This window comes from Bufo bufo, chromosome 1, assembly GCF_905171765.1.
Source record: "Bufo bufo chromosome 1, aBufBuf1.1, whole genome shotgun sequence".
NCBI classification, from domain to species: domain Eukaryota; kingdom Metazoa; phylum Chordata; class Amphibia; order Anura; family Bufonidae; genus Bufo; species Bufo bufo.
In genome coordinates this window covers 170,338,262-170,361,095 of record NC_053389.1, presented here as the reverse complement: position 1 = coordinate 170,361,095, position 22,834 = coordinate 170,338,262, and the positions used below count along the sequence as shown (strand labels likewise).

Genomic DNA, 22,834 nt, shown 5'->3' with positions numbered 1-22,834 from the left:
CAATAGATATACAACATGTGGAAGACCTGGTGACCTTCATTAGGTCCCCTGCTGCCATGCCTATCCAATGGCTACCTGTGATGCATTATATTACGGGTCACTACCCGCCTACTGTGCCATACATATATGATTCAGTGTGGGAAGAAGTTAAAGGGAGCCTGTCACATTGAACATGCTGTCTGAGCTGAAGGCAGCCTGTAATAGAGCAGGAGGAGCTGAGCAGCTGGATATATGCATAGCTCTGTTAAAAAAGAGTCCATAAAACTTATATTTTTTTAGTTTTAATCTGTGCTCATTCTGGGCTTTAAAGTCAAGGAGGTGGTCCTATCAGTGATTGACAGCTATCTGTGTATACACAGTCATAGATGGAAGGTTGTCAGTCACTGATAGGACCGCCTCCTGGACTTCAAAACCCAGAGTGAGCAGAGATGTAAATTAATGAACTAAAAGCAGTGGCGACTCTAGGAACAATATATAGGTGGGGGGGGGGGTTGACATAAGATACCAGAGTCAAAAATGGGGGGGGGCATTAATAATTGTCACCACTTAATCATACTACTGAAAAAAAATGAAATAAGTATATATAAATAAGATTACAAAACATGAGAGTATTGCGGTATGCAGGGATACCTTTTTATTGTACTAACCGAATACAATTTTTTGGTATGAGAGGACGGCTTGATTGGTACTATTTTAGGGTGCATATAACTTTTTGATTGCTTGATATTACACTTTTTGTGATGTAAGGTGACAAAAAATGGCTTTTTTGGCACAGTTTTTATTTTATTGTTTTTATGGTGTTCACCTGAGGGATTAAGTCATGTGATATTTTTATAGAGCAGGTTCTTACAGATGCGGCGATACCTAATATGTCTATTTTTTTTAATTTATTTTACCACAATAATAGCATTTTAAAAAAAAACATGTTTTAGTGTCTCCATAGTCTGAGAGCCATATTTTTTTTTATTTTTTGGGCGATTGTCTCATGTAGGGGCAAATTTTTTGCGGGATGAGGTGACGGTTTGATTGGTACCATTTTGGCATACATGCAAAAAAAATTTGATCACTTTTATTATCTTTTTTGGGAAGTAAGTTGGGCAAAATTTCAATTTCATCATATTTTTATTTTTTTATGGCGTTCACCGTGCGGGGAAAGTAACATGACCCTTTCAGAGATCAGGTAGTTGCGAACGCGGTGATATCAAACATGTGTAGTGTATTATTAATCAGTGATAAATGTGCGGCTATAAGAAGAAATAATATTTTTTTATTTTTACTTTTTTTTATTTTTTTTTACCCAGGCTCACTTGTTTCTTGAAGATCCAGTGGGTCTGATGCCTATATAATACACGACAGTACACTATATAGTACAGACTGGCCAATCAGCGCGATCGCTGGCCTGGAACCGCCCTCATTGGTCCCGGTCCGGTTAGCTGAGATCCCTGGCTGTGTGTAACAGCCGGGGTCTCAGCCCAGACATGGTGACAGTTTAATGCCATAAATCAGCGGGGCGGGGGCAAGGAATAACCTAGGGGAGGAGGACAATTTCCCCCCTGTAGCGACGCCTATAAAAGTTATATAGTTTTGTGGGAAATTATTCGGTATATCAATCTGCTCAGTTCCTCCTGCTCTATAAAATGCTGCCTGCAGATTGCACTGCATTTTAAGGTGACAGGTTTACTTTAAGAGGCATTGGAACAATGAAATGAATTCAAATTGTATATATCCTTTAGGGATTGTCTAAGACTATAATGAAATATATATATATACACACAATCTGATCTCTAGACTGTATAATTATTAAAGTAATCGGGTGGATCTGATGTTTGGAGTCTGATGGGTAATGAACAGCTTGTCACCTTTGTTTCCAAGAGTTTTTGGTACATAGTTCAGATGGCATGTGCTAGACATTAGACACAGCTTGACACCAGTGCAATTTATTTTATCTTCAAAAGTTATAAAATATCCACAGAAATTACCACATTTCCATTCCCTGAATGTAGAAGTTACACAGATGGAGAGCATACAGAGTCTGTTCAATAAATTACAAGCTATGTCACTCCACAATGAACTCTGTCCTGGGGTGTAATATGGAGATAGCGTGTCAGGACAGTCCTGGTTCAGAGTTCAACTCTAGAAGTATCCACACCCAGAGATTGTGTGTAATGAATCCTTCATTCCAGAGTAGAGGTCTCCATGACGTGAACACTACCCAAGTGACATGAAGAACAGTGAAGAGATAGTCTTCTAGGCTTCACCATGTATTGCAGAGGCTTAGTCCAGGGTCCAAATGGCTGCCATCATCCTTTGTCCTCATTCATTTCCTTTCTAATACTTACTCCTCATCGGAGGCAGCGAGCAGAGCAGTCTGCATCTCGCCCTGGTTATTGGAGTTTAATTTTCTAATACCGATGGTCACATCTCCAGCCAGACCCTTATTTCTTTTCAAACACCTGAAATACAAGTGGAGCTTCCATTAGTGGAATCACAGATGTTTGGTAATGGCTGCAGGGTGGCCCAATACTGAAACTTATCACATATCAGCAGTGGCTACAGGGTGGCACAGGTCATTCCTTGCCCCCGCCCACCCCGCTGATTCGCTGCTGCGCCCGCACTACTGATTCACAACAACAGACAACATCCACATGACAGATGAGGGGGGGGGGGGCGTTCGGACCCAGCGGAGGCAGAGCGTGCAGGGCGGGCGCAGGCTGAGAGTGTGGCAGCCGCAGAGTTGACATCACCACGTAAAGCTGCGTGCCTGCCCGCCCGCGCGAACGCTTGCTTCTGCAGCTCTGCTACTGCTAGTGAGCCTGTCTGTGCCCAGGCCCCAGCTTTGGACAGGATAGGAGGACTGTGTGTGACAGCACCAAAGGGCGAGGCACTCTCCGAAGAACTCTGCCTGGCCCTGCCCTGGCCGGCCCCTAGGCAAGCTAAGAAAAGTAAGAATAAAAAGTATGTACCCCCACTACCTCGCCTCATGGCCTGCCTGCTTGCGCCCAGTTATACCCCTATAACTTAGTGGTATCAGGGTACATTATACAGGGGTAATATAACTGAGGACCCCTGTATAATGTCCCCTGATAGCACTGTGTCCTCCTCAGTTATATTACCCTTGTATAATGTACCCTGATACCCCTTAGTTATAATATTACCCATAATGTCCCCTGATACCCCTCAGTTATATAACTGAGGGTAATCAGGGTACATTATACAGGGGGTTATAATTATGTACCCGGATACCCCTTAGTTACCCGGATGCCCTCAGGAGGCCTATCAGGCATTATACGGTGGTAATATAGCTTACATTATCCCTGTATAATGTCCCATGATAGCCCTCCTCAGTTATATTACCCTTGTATAATGTACCCTGATACCCCTCAGTTATATTACCCCTATAATATATCAGGGTGCATTATACAGGGGTAACATAACTGAGGAGTGCTATCCTATCAGGGACGTAATACAGGGGTAATGTAAGCTATATTACCCCTTTATAATGTCTGATAGCCCTCCTCAGTTATATTACACCCAATGTACCCTGATACCCCTTAATTATATTACCCCGGCACCAGGGGCGTAGCTGCAGGGGAAACGGCCAGTGGCGACTCTAGGATCAATATATAGGGGGGGCACAGAAGATACACAGTCAAAAATGGGAGGGCACTAATAATTTTCACCAGCTAATCATACTACTGAAAAATACTGTAGCAGCCGCTTCCCCTGCAGCTACGCCCCTGGCGCCGGGGTAATATAATTAAGGGGTATCAGGGTACATTGGGTGTAATATAACTGAGGAGGGCTATCAGACATTATAAAGGGGTAATATAGCTTACATTACCCCTGTATTACGTCCCTGATAGGATAGAACTCCTTAGTTATGTTACCCTGGGCCCTGTATAATGCACCCTGATACCCCTTAGTTATATTATATAACTAAGGGATATCAGGGTACATTACACAGGGATAATATAACTGAGGGGTATCAGGGTACATTATACAAGGGTAATATAACTGAGGAGGGCTATCGTAGGACATTATACACGGGTAATGTAAGCTATATTACCACCGTATAATGCCTGATAGGCCTCCTGAGTTATATTACCCCTGTATAATAATGTACCCTGATACCCCTTAGTTATAAGACCCCGCTGGAATCATAACTAAGGGGTATCCGGGTACATAATTATACAAGGGTAATATAAGTTACTCAGGAGGCCTATCAGGCATTATACGGTGGTAATGTAAGTTATATTACCCCCTGTATAATGTACCCTGATACCCCTTGGTTATATTACCCCATGTATAATGTACCCTGATTACCCTCAGTTATATAACTGAGGGGTATCAGGGGACATTATGGGTAATATTATAACTAAGGGGTATCAGGGGACATTATGGGTAATATTATAACTAAGGGGTATCAGTGTACATTATACAAGGGTAATATAACTGAGGAGGACTCAGTGCTATCAGGGGACATTATACAGGGGTCCTTAGTTATATTACCCCTGTATAATGTTCCCTGATACTCCTAAGTTATAGGGGTATCAGGGTTGAGGAGGGGCTGGGCGCAAGCAGGCAGGCCATGAGGCGAGGTAGTGGGGGTACATACTTTTAAAAAAACTTTTTATTCTTACTTTGTTTTCTTCTTAGCTTGCCTAGGGGCCGGCCAGGGCAGGGCCAGGCAGAGTTCTTGGGAAGTTGCCACACACAGTCCTCCTCTGGACCTCTCCTGTCCGAAGCTGGGGCCTGGGCTGGGCACAGACAAACTCACTGACACTAGCAGACTCAGTAGCAGAGCTGCAGAACAGAAGCAAGCGTTCGCAGGGTGCGGGCAGGCACGCAGCTTTACGTGGTGATGTCAACTCTGCGGCTGCCACACTCCCAGCCTGCGCCCGCCCTGCACGCTCTGCCTCCGCTGGGTCCGAACGCCGCCCCCACCCCCATCTGTCATGTCTGTGTAGTGATTTGTGAATCACTCACTGAGTAGTGCGGGCTAGAGATGGGAAGTTCGGATCCTTCTCATGAACCGATTCATTAATCGAATCTTTGGTTTACTCGCTGACTCTGCTGAGCTGAGACGCAAGTGAACCCGAAGAGCTTAGGTGGTGCGCATGCGCGGATGCTTCGACTCGCTGAGTCGGCTCTTGGCACTTGGTCTGAGCTCTGACTGAGTGAGGAAGGGAAGGTGACAGGACTCAGTACAGAATACATTGTCACCCACAGTGACAGTCTGACAGTACAACCAAGTGAAGTGAATGCACAGGGAAAACTGTATGTGCTAAGCTGATAACAGTAACACTGGCTGATAATAAAATAGTCCACAGTCCGCACAGACATCACACAGGAAAATAACTAGTGTGAACCCACCCTTAGTTATATAGCTACTGAATGAGACAGAAGTTTCAGAAGAAGGGATGCCTTTAACATATATATCTCCTTGAGAAGCTAATTTGATCCTAAAGGGTTAATTCAACCTGTAATCTAAACTCTGTGTCCTGCCACTTATCTTATCTCTGCTGACTGCCCCTTAACCTTATAACTGCTGCAACAAAAGCATCAGCCTCAGTGTAAACTGTTCGAGTGACTCACGGTTCTTTTAACTCAAAGAATCGAATAAGTCGGATCTTTAGCTTCTTTTAACCTGTAGACTCATTCGATTCTTGGGGAAGAAGGGCAAGGAATGACCTGGGGGGGGGGGGGGGGGGATTGCCCCCCCTTGCCCCCCTGTAGCGACGCAACTGGAAGCGGCTGCTTTGGAGCCCTGACCTAGAAGGGGCCCATCCAGGAGGAGGAGGAGGACTAAAAGATTTTGTCAGGGCCCCCTCAACATTATTACACTATGAAAAAATATACAGATAGTATGTAGTGTACGGGGACTGTAATGCCCGTCACTACAAAAGTGTCACTTGGTGTGCTGTCGTCCCCCCTTATTTATGGGGAAGTTGGTATATGTCAGTATTATAAAATGTCATGTAATGTAATGCTATGTATTTCCCTATTGCTGTGAAACTTGCATATACAGGCCTGCTAGGGGTGTCATTTCAGCTTCTAGTCACTAGAGGGAGCTAGAGAGCCCTAGATTATATAAGGCCCAGTCAGGGAAGTGAAGGAGAGACAGAGTCTAGTGTCTGTAGTCTACAGTTGGAGATTAGACAATGTCAGAAACCAGTCCAGGCCTGAAGCCTGCCTTCAGGAGAAGGTTCCCCTCCTGAATTCCCTTATGCAGAAACAGGAATACTGAAGTTAAAGAGCCTGAGGAAGCTGAGAGCGAGACAGAGGCAAAGATCAAAGGGAGCAAGAGGTACTCAAGAGAACAGAGGAGGTACTCTATAAAGCTAAAACCAAGGATATAAAGCCAGAGCTAGGTTATTGGGCCTTGGAGAAGATTTGCTATATTCCAGGATCAGTCAGAGATAGAGTGCAAGCTCCTGTACTGCAAGTCCTGTGTTTAACACTCTGTAATCACCTTGCTCAATCTGTATTGCCTGCATCAACCGTATTGAAAAATCGACTGTATGCCAAGGAACTGCGATTCCATTATTGTCTCTATGAAACCTACTAAAGTTGGAGTTCTGCTTTAACCTCACGGTGTTCCTCATTTATTCCTGCTATCCGCAAACGGCGTGCCACCGTTTAATTGGCACTGGCGTCACGAACATTTTCCTACCATCACCTGCCTATGCAGAGAGTCAGCCGTCTCAGGTTAGTGTCATTGCACTACTACACCCAGAAACTCTATTACACACAACTTGAGTACGCTGCAAGTACAGACAGAGTAGGAAAAGGATGGAACAGCTGCCGGGTCTGGTCTGAGAGAGAGATCTTTACTAGCCACAGGAATGGGGGGCAGCATGAAAGGAAGGGGTTGTGAAAAAGTTAGTGGGTGAGGGGGGCCCCCATTCAAAAGATTGCTGTGGGGCCCAGTCATTTCTAGCAACTCCACTGCCCGGCGGGGTCATATAACTAAGGAATATCAGGGTACATTATTATACAGGAGTAATATAACTCAGGAGGCCTATCAGACACTGAAGAAGAAGTAATGAAGTAGTATGATTAGCTGGTGAAAATTATCAGTGCCCCCCCATTTTTGACTGTGTATCTTCTGTGCCCCCCCTATATATTGATCCTAGAGTCGCCACTGCATATCAGCAGGATGGGTCCCCCATCGATCTCAAAAAAATGGGGGCATCAGAAACCCCTGCGTGAATGGAGCGGTGATTGATCTCGTGCACTGCCGCTATATTCAACTCTTTACGGCTGTCGGAGATATCACTGTACTGTGACTATCCAACATGGAGACTATCCCTGATGCTACTGATTAATCAGCAATACATAAAATACCGTACATTTGTTATGAGGAACTCATTGGGGTTAGGGAGTGATATATTCTCTGTACAGAGCTGTATTATATGATAAAATAAATATGAAAATATAATTTCTTCACACTTACCAGTACACCAACCCATAATTTACAGATATAATAATCAGGGACACGGCGTAGTGCCAGCAGAAGCACATGGTTATGAACATGATATTCTCATGATCGCTCTGGTCCCACTCAGGGGCATGTCCAAGGGGGTATAGCACAAATCCAATCTACAAGGAGAGGAAAATGAATGAATGAAGAATGAGAGGATCTCCCAGCACCATTTCTTTAGTACTCAGGAAAAATACATTTGTCTGAATCGCATCATGACTGGAAACATCAGTATGTGGTGAAACCAACCTGCCAGAACCAGGTCCCCTGGAGTATTGCCAGGCTGGAGCGGAACATTTCCAAGACAATGTTGTCCCTCAAAAACACTTCAATCATAATACTTATTGAACCTCCAAATATGGCGATGAGAAGCAGGGAATGGATGTGCTGGTCAAGAGGCGGACGATTGTGTACGTGATAATAGAAGAGGAGGCCTGCAAGAAAAAGTGAGGTGCAGCATGAACATGACCCTTTAATACAGCATCTACTTGGGCATTAGTAAATGGCAAATTTCTGTCGCTGGTCCTTGTAAATGACCCCCAGTGTGTCAGGGGTATTTCCTGTCCTGAATGCTAAGGCTACTTTCACGTCTGCGTCAGGTTTGGAGAACCGGCAGAGGATTTGAAAGTTTTGTCCCCATTCATTGTCAATGGGGACAAAACTGATCAGGATGCATCAGTATACATCAGTTCAGTTGCGTTTTGGGGCTGTGAGCAGTGTTTTTGTGTCTGGTTTGCAAAATTGAACAAACCTGATCAGACATGAAAATCAATATAAGGGTACTTTCACACTTGCGTTGTTGGATTCCGGCAGGCAGTTCCGCCGTCGCTGGAACTGCCTGCCGGATCTGGCAATCTGTATGCAAACGGATACCATTTGTAGACTGATCCGGATGTGGATCCGTCTCACAAATGCATTGCAATACCGGATCCGTCTCTCCGGTTGTCATCCGTCTCTCCGGTTTTTCAAATTTTTAAAGGTCTGTGCATGAGCAGACCCCAAAACTGGATCTATTCGTCCGGAACACTTGGGGCCGGATCCGGCATTAATGCATTTCAATGGAAAATAATGCCGGATCCGGCATTCCGGCAAGTGTTCCAGAATTTTGGACGGAGAAAATACCGCAGCATGCTGCGGTATTGTCTCCGTCCAAAAAACGTACAGTGACTGAACTGAAGACATCCTGATGCATCCTGAACGGATTGTTCTCCATTCAGAATGCATTAGGATAAAACTGATCAGTTTTTTTCCGGGATTGAGCCCCTAGGACGGAACTCAATACCAGAAAAGTTTAACGCAAGTGTGAAAGTACACTAAGGCTACTTTCACACCAGCCGGCAGGGTTCAGCAAAAATGCTTCCGTTACTGATAATACAACCACCTCCATCCGTTATGAACAGATCCAGTTGTATTATCTTAAACATTGCCAAGACGGATCCTTCATGAACTCCATTGAAAGTCAATGGAGGACGGATCAGTTTTTTTATTGTGTCAGAGTTAAACGGATCCGTCCCCATTGACTTGCATTGAGGGTCATGACGCACATTTCCGCATTCCAGGACGGAAAGAAAACCGCAGCTTTCAGTGGTTTGCTCTCCAGTATGGGAATGCAACCAAATGGAATAGAATGCATTCTGGAGCATTCCGTTCTGTTCAGTTACATTTTGTTCCCATTGTCAATGAATGGGGACAAAACGGAAGCTTGACGGATCTCAATACCGGAAAATAGAAATGCTAGTGTGAAAGTAGCTTAAGGCTACTTTCACACTAGCGTTTTTGCTGGATCCGGCAAGGTCCAGCAAAAACGCTTCCGTTACTGATAATACAACCGTCTGCATCCGTTATGAACGGATCCGGTTGTATTATCTTTAACATTGCCAAGACGGATCTGTCATGAACTCCATTGAAAAATTGTGGCAGAGAAAACGGATCCGTCCCTATTGACTTGCATTGGGGATCATGCCGGATCCATCTTGCTCTGCATCTCAGGACGGAAAGCAAACCACAGCATGCTGCGGTTTGCTCACCGGTATGAGAAAGGAATGGAATGCATTTTGGAGCACTCCGTTCTGTTCAGTTCTGTCCCCATTGACAATGAATAGGGACAAAACTGAAGCGTTTCTTTCCGGTATTGAGCCCCTAAAACTGAACCGCTAGTGTGAAAGTACCCTGTCAATGGTTCCTATTTTTTTTTTTTCATCACAATGATTTTCATGCCTGATCAGGTTTGTTCAGTTTTAATTTAATACAACAGGTCGAAACTGAGCCATCAGAATGTATTAAATGGAAGAGATCCTTTTAATTCAGGTTTTGAAATCCTCTGCCGGATCTCAAAACCTGAATTATTTTCAGTTTTTTTTTCTTTCAGTAGTGTTTCCGCTTCCGTTCCGTTATGCCGTTCCGTTTTTCCATTTGGTTTCCGTTTGTGATCCGTTTTTTGCGGATCGGGAATGGAAGAATAAAATAATATTTAAACAGTAAGTACATAAAAAAATTGGGCTGGGCATAAAATTTTCAATAGATGGTTCAGAAAAAATGGAACCGATACGGAAGACATATGAATGCATTCCTTTTTTTTTGCAGACCCATTGACTTGAATGGAGCCACGGATCGTTATTTGCGGGCAATAATAGGACAAGTTCTATCTTTCAGCGGAACAGAAATACGGAACTGGACTGCATATCGAGTACATTCCATTTTTTTTGCAGAACTATTGAAATGAATGGTTCCGCATGAGGACCGCAAACGGAATCCGCAAAAACGTGTGCAAGAGGCCTAAGGGCTTGTTCACACGACCGTGTGCTGCCCGTGCTGTGGACCGCAAATTGCAATCCGCAATGCATGGGCACCAACCGTGATGGGTCCGCGATCTGTCCGTTCCGCAAAAAGATAGAACTTGCTCTATCTTTTTGCGGTGCGGAGGCACAGAACCGAACCCATGAAAGCACTCCGTAGTGCTTCCGTAGGGTTCCATTCCGTGGTTTCATTCCGCACCCCATCTACGGATTTGCGGACCCATTCAAGTGCACGGTGCACCGTGTATTGCAGGCCTGCTGTATGCGGGCCGCGATACGGTAACGGAGGGGCAATGGCCGTGTGAAAAAGCCCTTATACTGAGATTTTTTATTTTTTATTTGTACTGACAGAGCGTAGTTCTCGCACTAAATACTCTTGTGTGAAATTGGCCATTCACAAACAGCAGAGGAGGCGCCAGGTGTCAAGTGCTTCGCCTGAGACATGGTATAACCAAAACATGCATACAGGCCCATGTGCGTTCTGCAATTTTCGGACCGCACATGCCACCGCTTTCATAGAAAATGCCTATTCTTGTCCGCAATTGCTCTATTTTTTAGGGGAGTAGCGGAAGGGAACTACAGATGCGGACAAAATGAATGGGTCTGCACCCGCTGGACGCGGACTCGATCATATGGTTGTGTGAATGTAGACTATGGTTGTGTGAATGATGACACTGAATGCACCTCTCAGCCTTACCTTACATAATACCTCTTTAAAGGGAATCTCTACATTAAATAACAATTTTTAAATAGTTTTTACGTGTATTATTAGATTATGTGGAGGAAATAATGTAACCTAATACCTAATCTAATCTAACCTAATCTAAATAATCTAACTGGTGTAAAATAAAACTGGCTTAGTTGCCCATAGCAACCAATCATCCACCTTTCATTTTTCAGAGCTCCTTTGGAAAATGAAAGGTGGAATCTGATTGGTTGCTATGGGCAACTAAGCCAGTTCTCCTTTACACCAGTTTGATAAATCTCCCCCAGTCTCTAACATCATGACATACTGCGGTCACTCCACAAAGTGAAACGGCCGGCACTCCCCTCTATTCATGCGCGGTGCACGTGTCCAGGGTCGGCGTCCTGTTGATACACAAAGGAGAAGACCGACACCGGTCTTCTCCTTTGTATACTGCAGTCACTGCCAGAGCTGCGCTCAAAATACATGTTGCTGCTGCTGCAGGTAAACAGTCAGCGATGCAGTCTGTCATCTGACCTAGCAGATCTGATTAGCAGAAAACCCAACTGAATTGTGGTATTTCCATCTCAGTCACATATGGCATATTCCCAGGATATACCATAAAAGTCTAATCGCCCTGGGGACATCTCTGCCACAATCAAATCCTACCAGACTGCTTGCTCTGTAACTACTATCCTGCCACATCTTTTCTTTGATTTCAATGGGAAAAGCAGCTGCTTTGACTTAGAGGATAGAGCCAAGGGGACCCCCAGTTCTTTTGCTAGTTGAGGGTCCCAGAGGAACTGTGGACGGATTAAGGAGACTTCATTTGGGACACATATCTTTATATAACTTTCTTACCTTCAATGAAAACTGCCAAAGCTAAGGACAGACGGTCCAGCCCTCGTGGAAAGTTCAATGGGAAGTATGTCAGGATGTCCACCACTCCGGACAGACCGTAGAAGAAGTACATTGTGGTGTGTTGCCAGTTCATTAACTTCACCCAGCCGTGCTCCTCACCATTGACAAGGTGCAGGTGAGGACCGTCTGGGACAAACTGCTCGGCCAGCATCCCTACATGGAGACAGAAATCAATGAACCCTCCAAGAATGAGGAACGTGACAGGATTTGCCTCACTTCCATCCACTGCTGATATAGTGTAGCCATGGTCCAGGATTCATAATGGATCCTCAAGGATAAAACAAGGACAGATGTACAGTAGAGCAGATGCCCCCAGCACACAATCCCTTATAAATCGGGCCTGTCACCTCTCCTGACATGCTTGTTTTAGTAACTACTTGTATTTCCCAAGAAATACCAATCCTGGTTCATCTTTGCTTATAACTCTGTTTTATGCTATTCCTCTGGTATTCCTTCCAAAAATGTATGAATAAATTGGCAGACGGGTGTTACCATTCACCATGGCAAAGGGGTGTGTCTGGCACTGTCATCACTGATTGCACACTGTCAGTATGTGAAGTGGTACACACCCAGCACTCAATTAATTCACAACATTCTAGGAGGAAGAACAGAGGAACACCACAATGGAGAGCTCAAAAAAAAATGTTCCAGAATTACTGTTATTTCGTGGGGAATTATAATTAATTACTAAAAGATATATGTCAGGAAAGGTGGACGGATTCCCTTTTAATAAAGCAGGTAACCCCTCGACCCCCACCACAACCACACACCAGTGGCTAGCTCACTGCAGACGTGGGCAGGAAGGGTCAGTGACACTTGGACCACTTGTTGGGGCACATTTACTAAGACTGGCTTTTTAAGCAGGTCTTAGTTTCCCACCTGCACTACCGTAGTAGATGGCTAATTTATGACAAGCCGTGTCCCTCGTCATAAATTAGGTGCATCTATGGCAGTCCTTACGCCTGGCATATGTTTTTGCCAATATTTACACCTCTTTCCAGGCCCCAGCACGGCCCCCAACACACCCCCGTCCTGCCCAACATGGCGTGAAACCAGCCATGCAACTAAATATTGTTGCACGGCTGGTCACAAAAGGGATTTGTGTCTATTTTTATATTTATTATTATCAGGTATACTCCCATTGTATTCCCTATATATACCTTGTACTGTCTAAATCTATTACCTCCTGACGAAGCCTTGAGGGTGAAACGCCCGTCGAGGACTCGAGGTACTTGTGCTCAGACAGCATTCCTGATTATAAGTGAACCATGTCACAGGGTACATCTGTTTTTCTAGAAGTCGCATTATATGTAAACTTTTGGTATATTTTATGCATCTGCAGTGCTGCGGTACTAATTATATATTCTTTTTGCCAGTGTAAACTTTCTTAAAATAAATAAAAACAATAAAAACTAATAAAATAAAATAAATGAAAGTTCACTACTGCGTTATTAAGATCTTCTATCTGCGTCGCAGACCTCTGCTCAATTCACACCAAACAGTGGTTTACTCAAAAAGGTGGTCACGCTGCCACGTATAGGCTGTACCTTCAGAGTGTAGGTGAGGATATGACAGTCTCTTCTAGTGCAGCCGAACAACCGGATTCCAACAGAGGATGATCTTTGCCAAAAACGACCCTTCTGTGGATAGTGAAGGTCCATTTAGCTTTCCATATATCAACAAGATTTTATTATACTCACAAAGGTATAAAATCAACAGGCATTGAACAATCAGCAGGTCATCCGTGTTCATAAGTTTACCCTTGGATGACCTGCTGATTGTTCAATGCCTGTTGATTTTATACCTTTGTGAGTATAATAAAATATTGTTGATATATGGAAAGCTAAATGGACCTTCACTATCCACAGAAGGGTCGTTTTTGGCAAAGATCATCCTCTGTTGGAATCCGGTTGTTCGGCTGCACTAGAAGAGACTGTCATATCCTCACCTACACTCTGAAGTTACAGCCTATACGTGGCAGCGCGACCACCTTTGCCAGTGTAGTCTGCACGGCAGTTATTATTTATGATATTTTAGACATTTACAGGTAATGTGGTGTCTTGTTCAGCGACACTGCTGATGCGATATTGTGCCTGACATACCTGTGGGCCTATGGGGCAATCTTGTTATTTAATCACTGCACACATTGATGTTCTTGTACGATCTATTGGTGATTGTTGAAGATTTGATATCTCATCACTTTGGTAATAATATGCTCAGTAGTGCCATTTATTTCTATCATATACAGTCCTGATCAAAAGTTTAAGACCACTTGAAAAATGGCAAAAAAATCATATTTAGCATGGCTGGATCTTAACAAGGTTCCAAGTAGAGCTTCAACATGCAACAAGAAGAAATGGGAGTGAGACAAAACATTTTTTGAGCATTCAATTTAATGAAAACAATGAATAAACTAAAACAGGCTGTTTTTCAGCTGATCAAAAGTTTAGGACCACACCTCCCAAAAAAAAACTAAACCCCCCTAAAACAGAAATCCAACTTCCAAACATGAACTCAGTAATGAGTAGCTCCGGCGTTATTGTTTATCACTTCAAAAATTCGTTTCGGCATGCTTGATGCAAGCGTTTCCATGAGGTGAGTGGGAACATTTCACCAAGTGGTGAAGACGGCTGCACGAAGGCCATCTACTGTCTGGAACTGTTGTCCATTTTTGTAAACTTCCCTTGCCATCCATCCCCAAAGGTTCTCAATTGGATTTAGATCAGGGGAACACGCAGGATGGGCCAAAAGAGTGATGTTATTCTCCTGGAAGAAGTCCCTTGTCCTGCGGGCATTGTGTACTGTAGCGTTGTCCTGTTGAAAAATCCAGTCGTTACCACACAGACGAGGGCCCTCAGTCATGAGGAATGCTCTCTGCAACATCTGGACATAGCCAGCGGCCGTTTGACGCCCCTGCACTTCCTGAAGCTCCATTGTTCCACTGAAGGAAAAAGCACCCCAGACCATTATGGCGCCCCCTCCACTGTGGCGCGTAGAAAACATCTCAGGTGGGATCTGCTTGTCATGCCAGTAACGTTGGAAACCATCAGGACCATCAAGGTTAAAAAAAATTCTCATCAGAAAATAAAACTTTCTTACACCTTTGAATGTCCCATGTTTGGTGCTCTCTTACAAAGTCCAAACGAGCAGTTCTGTGGTGTTCAAGGAGACGAGGTCTTTGAAGACGTTTTTTGTTTTTGAACCCCTTCAGTCTCAGATGCCGTCTGATGGTTATGGAGCTGCAGTCAGTAAGGGCCTTTATTTGGGTCGACGATCGTCCAGTGTCTTGACGGACAGCCAATTGGATCCTCCAGCTCAGTGCTGATGAAATTTTTTTGGGTCTTCCACTTGACTTTTTTGTTCCATAACCCTCAGGATCATTTAAGAAATTGTAGTGTACGGGGACTGTAATGCCCGTCACTACAGAAGGGTCACTTGTGTGCTGTCGTTCCCCCTTATTTATGGGGAAGTTGGTATAAGTCATCTTTATAAACTGTAATGCTATGTATTTCCCTGTTACTGTGAAACTTGCATGTACAGGCCTGCTAGGGGTGTCATTCCAGCTCTTAGTCACTAGAGGGAGCTAGGGAGCCCTAGTTTATATAAGGCCCAGTCAGGGAAGGAAAGGTCAGTCTAGTCTAAAGTCAGTCTACAGCAGTTAGAGTTTAGACTATGTCAGAGTCAAGTCCAGGCCGGAAGCCTGCCGACCAGGAGAGGGTATTGCAGTCCCTGTAACCGGGTTCCAGATTCAAAGAGAAGGTTCCCCTCCTGAGTTCATCTATGCAGAAGCAGGAACACCTGAGTTCAGAAGTTTCTAGAGTCTGAGGAAGCTGAGAGAGAGACAGAGGCATGTCAAGAAAAGCAAGAGGTACTCAAGACAACAGAGGAGGTACTTGATAAAGATAAAACCAAGGATATACGCCAGAGCTAGGGTATTGGGCCTTGGAGAAGATTTTCTATGTTCCAGGATCAGTCAGGGATAGAGTGCAAGCTCCTGTACTGCAAGTCCTGTGTTTAACACTCTGAAGTCACCTTGCTATACATATATTGCCTGCATCAACTGTATTGAAAATCAACTGTCTGCAAAGGAACTGCGTTTCCGTTATTGTCCCTATATGATGACTACTAAAGTTTGAGTTCTGCTTTAACATCACGTGGTTCCTCAATTATTCCTGCTATCAGCAAACGGCGTGCCACCGTTTAATTGGCACTGGCGTCACGAACATTTCCTATCATCCCCTGCCCTTGCAGAGAGTCAGCCGTCTCAGGTTAGTGTCATGATTGCACTACAACACCCAGGAACACTATTAACCCTAACTTGAGTACGCTGCAAAATTCCAAATGACTGTCTTACTGCGTCCCACCTCAGCAGCGATGGCGCGCTGTTAGAGACCCTGCTTATGCAGTTCAACAACCCGACCACGTTCAAAAAGGGAGAGTTTTTTTTGCCTTTGCCATCACAATGTGTGACTACCTGACAGAAAATGACAATGAATCCACATCTTTGCACAGATTTGGCCTTTTAAAGGCATGTGGTCCTAAACTTTCGATCAGCTGAAAAACAGCCTGTTTCAGTTTAATCGTTATTTTCAATTAATTGAATGCTCAAAAAATGTTTTGTCTCACTCCCATTTCTTCTTGTTGCATGTTGAAGCTCTACTTGGAACCTTGTTAAGATCCAGCCATGCTAAATATGATTTTTTTGCCATTTAGTGGTCTTAAACTTTTGATCAGGACTGTATCTTGTAGACGTGGATCACTACCGTATATTGGGGATAACGCCCCTTACAATGTTCTCGGTATCAATATCCATCTTGCCTTTTTCTTTAGAATAATAATTTTTTTTATATTTATCAATTAATAAAGATTGTTTTATATTTATTGTACATTTGGAGTCCCACAGCTTTCTTTGTATGCGTAGATGTTGATTTTTTTCTGTGGGTTTAGATGCTGTCTGATTAGACAGGGAGGTTTTTGTAGGTTATTTTTGTGTCTATTTTTACCCCTAAAATAGTCTCAAGTCCCTTAATAAATGACCCCCAAGTCCTTACCTATAAAAGTGAATACGACCTTCATCACCCCTTCGATGAGCTCCAGGCGCTTGTGACACTGGTTGCTGCTGCGTTTTCCCTTGATTCTGCCATTGAGGTACGTGAGTGGATACTTTATCGACCACCACAGGCCGAACACCAGGAAGAAGCTGCCTGGCAGCGCGTGACCTTTGAAATTCGCCATTTATTTCCCTGAAACAATAATGTAATCAGTAAAATGATAAGAGTTGCAGTTGTAATCCACCCTTCCCCTTGGGACAGAAGCGGTGCTGACAACAGAGGGAATGTGCAGTGAAATTAACCGGAAGAAGAAAACTGAACAAAAGCTCCAATATCCAGGTACAAGGTGGAGCAGAGCTTGGCGATACCTTATAATGTCCTCCCTTTTTATTAAAGGGATATGATATATTTACCAAAGACATCAACAGACAGCAGTAGTGATGGGAGAAACAATCAAATCCTCTGCTTCACTTATGTATTATACTCCAGTCACCTCCAGAGCTGCATTCATAATTCTGCTACTTTCCTGTTACCAGATTACTGTGCATGACAGCTACTGAAACAGCGTAGCACAACCAGATATGGGTTCTCCCTAAATCAGAAACAGCATAGCTTGTTGTGCTATGCGGTTTCAGTAGCCGTCATGCACGGTAATGAGAGGTACTGAAACAGCAGAGCACCAGAGCGCTCTGCTATTTCCCGGCTGGGAGGTGGTCTGAACTGTGTCTCATCTCGCCTCAGTAACAACGAGCTGAGACAACCCGTTAAAAAGGTTGTGTTCCTGCACACGGGTATGGGCTGTCTTGCAGAGTTTCCGAACCAACAACCGGATTTGTGTTAGGCCGGGTTCATATCACTGTTTTGTTTTCCGTTCTTCTAATCCGTCAGAAGAACAGAGAAATAAAAAAATAAAAAAAGATCCTTTATTTTGGGCATTGGTTATGCTCATTTTTGACAGTGCTGTCAGAGATTCGTTATTTTAGACCGGAGAAAAAGTTTTTCGCACGTAACAAAAAAGTTAAAGGGTTTCTGTCACCCCGCAAAACTCTTTTTTTTTTTTTTTGGATAGTTAGATTCCTCATAGTGCGATATAGGAGAATATAATGCTCTTACTTACTTTCATGCGGCCGATTCTTTATAAAACAAACTTTTATAATATGTAAATGAGGGCTCTACCAGCAAGTAGGGCGTCTACTTGCTGGTAGCTGCTGCAGAAATCCGCCCCCTCGCCGTGTTGATTGACAGGGCCAGCCGTGATCTCCTCCTCCGGCCGGCCCTGTCAGTAAATCAAAAATCGCGCGCCTCGCGTCATTCGGCGCAGGCGCCTGCGCCGATGACGTCTTCTCTTTTGGTGATGTCATCGGCGCAGGCGCACTGAGGGAGTGCTGAGGAGACGAGCCTCCTCATCTCAGAGCGCCTGCGCCGAATGACGCGAGGCGCGCGATTTTTGAATTACTGACAGGGCCGGCCGGAGGAGGAGATCACGGCTGGCCCTGTCAATCAACACGGCGAGGGGGTGGATTTCTGCAGCAGCTACCAGCAAGTAGACGCCCTACTTGCTGGTAGAGCCCTCATTTACATATTATAAAAGTTCGTTTTATAAAGAATCGGCCGCATGAAAGTAAGTAAGAGCATTATATTCTCCTATATCGCACTATGAGGAATCGAACTATCCAAAAAAAAAATAATGAGTTTTGCGGGGTGACAGAAACCCTTTAAGTGTACATGAGATTTGTGATCTCATACACTTTGCTGGTACTGAATACAATGTGTTTGTCTCCACATGAGAGTCCGCACGGAAAAACTGCGTATAATCTGCATAAGGAGGCCATACACATTAGACAGAAGTTGGTTGTTCACAGGCACGGCCATACACATATTAGTCCGTATGGCTTTACATTGGTCACACATCGGGAGATGAAAGATCTTTCGTCCTGCCATCAGAGGAAAACATTAAACTCGTGTTTATGTCTAGGTTCTACTTCTGGCTTACAACTATGGAAGCATGTACATAGACTTCTGCAAGCACCATTCATATGATTAGATCTGATTATCAGCTGCAGACATTTCTGCAACAAAATCTGCCACATGTGAAGGCGGCCTTAGGCCTCATACTCTTTGCTGGTACTGTAATTCGCTGTGTTTTTTCTGCACGGCAATCCACGCACAAAAACTGCACGTATTCTGCAACGTGCGCAGGTGGCCTTTGGCTACTCGCACAAGGTACAGATTTGCATGCAAAAAATCTGCATGAAAACAGCAGCAAAAATGCGATAAAAACGCACATAAATTTGCACTATTTACAGTATCACATTTTGTGTGCAGTTTCTATGTGGTTTTAAGTGCAAATTTTCTGTTTATTTTAAACAGGTTGTCTGGTTTTTCCATATCGATGACCTATCCTCAGGATAGGTCGGTATCAGATTGGCAGGGGGGTGACTCCAAGCACCCCCGCCAATCAGCTGTTTGAAGAGACCACAGCACTCGTACGGGCGATGCCTTCTCTTCACTACCCGCATACCGTTTTAGAAACTGCAGAAAAAGATAGATTCCTTTCACATAGGCTAGCAATAAATAATAAGCCCTTACTAAATTAATCGCAATTGCCATCGACTCATTGAATAATAACCAATCACACCATGCAGCTGCATAAGCAGCCCACCTTCTAGGTGCCAGTGAACGTTTTGTATTTTCAGATATCAATCCCAAATAAGGTGCCAAAGATGACAAGGGCATGGGATCCCTTCCAGCTCTGCTTCTGGAGCAAGTTCCCGCAATCAGTGATGGTCAGTTCGCAGAGTTCGCCAACAAACACACGCGGGCTGCCATCTTGACTCACCCATCCGGCGATGGCAATGAAGCCCTTACCTGTGCCGGGAGCTGGTCTGAAATCAAATGCGGTCACCGGGTGCAGCCGCCGGGGGCCTTCATTGGGCTGTTCTCGGAACTGCCTGCTCGCGGTGACCGCATTTGATTTCAGACCGGCTCCCGGCACAGGTAAGGGCTTACCTGTGCATCGCTGGACGGGTGAGTCAAGATGGCAGCCCGCATGTGTTCGTTGGCGAACACTGCAAACTGACCATCACTGCCCGCAATTTTGCAAGCTGAAAACAAGATAAAGAATCCTCTAAGCTATTAGATGCACCTACAACACTTAGCCTTAATCCAAATATTACATTGCATGCAAAAAAGGACCAAATGTCTCAGTAACTTCACTACTAGCTCAGATTTAGACGACAAAGTGTTAATTGCAAAAATAACTCCTTTATTATCGGTATGAAATAAAATCCTTTTATTTCTGAATTCAGCCCCTCAGATTACTACAGCGACCACTACAGGAAAGAGCTGTAACAGCACAATATTACTTGTCACTCCAGAATTCACCCATGAGTCAGGCCATTGTTCCGCCGACTAGCTGCCAATCCAGAACACACCGCAACTACCAGGCGCTCCCGTGAAAAGGCCCAGCGCAACAGAATCCACAAATTCTTCTTGCCAACAACTAGCGCCATTGAAATTATGCAAAAATTCAAACCAAATCATCTTGTAAACATTTTGTAAGACGGATTTGGGAACTAGGAGACTTCAAACCTCTAGTAGCAAAATAAAGGCGGTTTGAAGAAACTCTCCCCATTGGTATTTTTCTACTGGAAAAGTTAAGCGACCCTAAAACAGACTGCATCTCTTTTAACATACATTTCTTTTTTCTCAACAAGGAGACTATAGACAATTGTAATTGTATCTAACTTAATTTTCCATAACCTAAATTTAGCATCTATAATGATTCCTAGAAACTGTTTTTTCTTCAGCAACCGGAATACTAAAACTACTACATATGTCTAAAAAACCAAACAGCAAATCAGAACAATCATCAGATTCAGGAGGGCCAACAAATAAAAAATCGTCAAGATAGTGAAAAATACCGCCACAGGGAAACAAACTGTCCAATCGCAGCGCATAGCTCAGAGCCAGGGAGTTTTTTTTTCTCCCTGGCTCTGAGCTCTGCGCTGCGATTGGACAGCGCTGCTGTCAGGGAGAAGGAGAGACACTGGCGTCTCCTCCTACTTGCACTGAATGTTGAGTAAATACCGGGGGCCACAGCGGGCGAACGGAGCGGCGCCCAGGAATAATAGTGAGTGCACTTAGATCCCTTGGCGCCGCTCTATGTAGCCTGCTAATTAGTTCATATTCTTTGGACCCATGAAAGGTCCTCTTTAAGGGTAGGTCTACACGACGACATTTGTCGCGCGACAATTTTTATAATGATAGTCTATGGTGTTGCACTGCGACAGTTTCAAAAAATCCATTTGAGATGGATTTTTCTGTGACTGTCGCATCGCAGTCGCAGCATGTCGCATTGTGACACCATAGACTATCATTATAAAAATTGTCACGCGACAAATGTTGCAGTGTAGTTGTGCCCTGTCGAGCGAGACATGTCGTCGTGTAGACCTAGCCTAAAGGGTGCCATTAGCCTCTATTACCATGTGGTTTTCCCCACATGAAAATGCAAACCGCACATAATTCACTTTATGTGCCATTACCCTTAGGGTTTATTAATGCATCATGGACATGTTGTAATTTATGTTGAAATTTTTGTGAATATTGGCTGTCACCCAGCTTTCCCTGAGACCAGGATCACTCAAGATTTATATTTGCGGTCCGTTTTTCACGGATCCGTTTTTTGATTCCCCGTATGGTTTCCGTATGCGATCTGTTTTTTGCGAATCGCAAACGGAAACAGAAAATGTGTAAACAAATGGGCAAAGTGGGCATAGATCCTCAAAAAACGGATGACATACGGATGTGTTCCGTATGCATTCCGTATTTTTTGTGGGCCCATTGACTTGAATGGAACGACGGAACGTTATTTGCGGACAATAATAGGACAAGTTCTATCTTTCAGCGGAACGGATATACGGAAATACGGAAACGGAATGCACACGGGGTGCATTCTGTTTTTTTTTTTGCGGAATCATTAAAATTAATGGTTCCGCATATGGTCCACAAACGGGAACTGCAAAAACGGAACAGAAACTAAAAAAAATTAAATACGTTAGTGTGAAAGAGGCCTTAGGCCTCATGCACACGACAGTTGTTTTTTGCGTCCGCAAATTGTGCGTCCGCCAAAAAAAAAATGATGCGTCATCAGTTTTTTTGGGGAGGATCCTTTTTTTCCACAGATCCCTTGTAATAAATGCCTATCCTTGTCCGCAAATGTGAAAAAAGTAGGACATGCACTATTTTTTTTGCTGAAGGGAAACACGGACAACGGACGCGGAACACAAACGGATGAACTATCAGCATTTTTTTGCTGACCCATTGAAATGAAATGAATGGGTCCTCATCCTATCCGCAAAAAAAACGGAGTGTGCATGAGGCCTTAGGCTACTTTCACACTAGCGTTCAGAGCGGGTCCGTCTGGTATCTGCACAGACGGATCCGCTCCTATAATGCAGACGTTTGGATCCGTTCAGAACGGATCCGTCTGCATTATAGTTTGAAAAAATTTCTAAGTCTGAAAGTAGCCTGAACGGATCCGTCCAGACTTTACATTGAAAGTCAATGGGGGACGGATCCGTTTGAAGATTGAGCCATATGGTGTCATCTTCAAGCGGATCCGTCCCCATTGACTTACATTGTAAGTCTGGACGGATCCGCTTGCCTCCGCACGGCCAGGCGGACACCCGAACGCTGCAAGCAGCGTTCAGGTGTCCGCTTGCTGAGCAGAGCAGAGGCTGAACGCCGCCAGACTGATGCATTCTGAGCGGATCCGCGTCCACTGAGAATGCATTAGGGCCGGACGGATGCGTTCGGGGCCGCTTGTGAGAGCCTTCAAACGGAGCTCACGAGCAGACACCCGAACGCAGGTGTGAAAGTAGCCTTATAGTGTGACATG

At 44.3% G+C, this 22,834-nt stretch overlaps 1 protein-coding gene across 3 annotated transcripts in view; it reads right to left on the bottom strand.

The window, feature by feature from the left end:
* Positions 1–1,901: 1,901 nt before the first annotated feature.
* The window catches only part of TMEM45B (transmembrane protein 45B), a 31,253-nt gene continuing 10,320 nt past the window's right edge, over positions 1,902–22,834 (bottom strand). For 2 of the 3 annotated variants that reach the window (XM_040431949.1, XM_040431964.1), the window contains exons 2-6: positions 16,936–17,127; positions 11,825–12,037; positions 7,733–7,917; positions 7,457–7,602; positions 1,902–2,453 (exon numbers count right to left, since the gene is read on the bottom strand). In XM_040431949.1, coding sequence (XP_040287883.1) covers positions 2,336–2,453; positions 7,457–7,602; positions 7,733–7,917; positions 11,825–12,037; positions 16,936–17,119 — 846 coding nt within the window. In that variant the 5' untranslated portion in view covers positions 17,120–17,127 and the 3' untranslated portion in view covers positions 1,902–2,335. Of the gene's footprint in view, positions 2,454–7,456; positions 7,603–7,732; positions 7,918–11,824; positions 12,038–16,935; positions 17,128–19,597; positions 19,714–22,834 lie in introns of those variants that run through there. The other variant, XM_040431958.1, reaches the window with a different exon arrangement.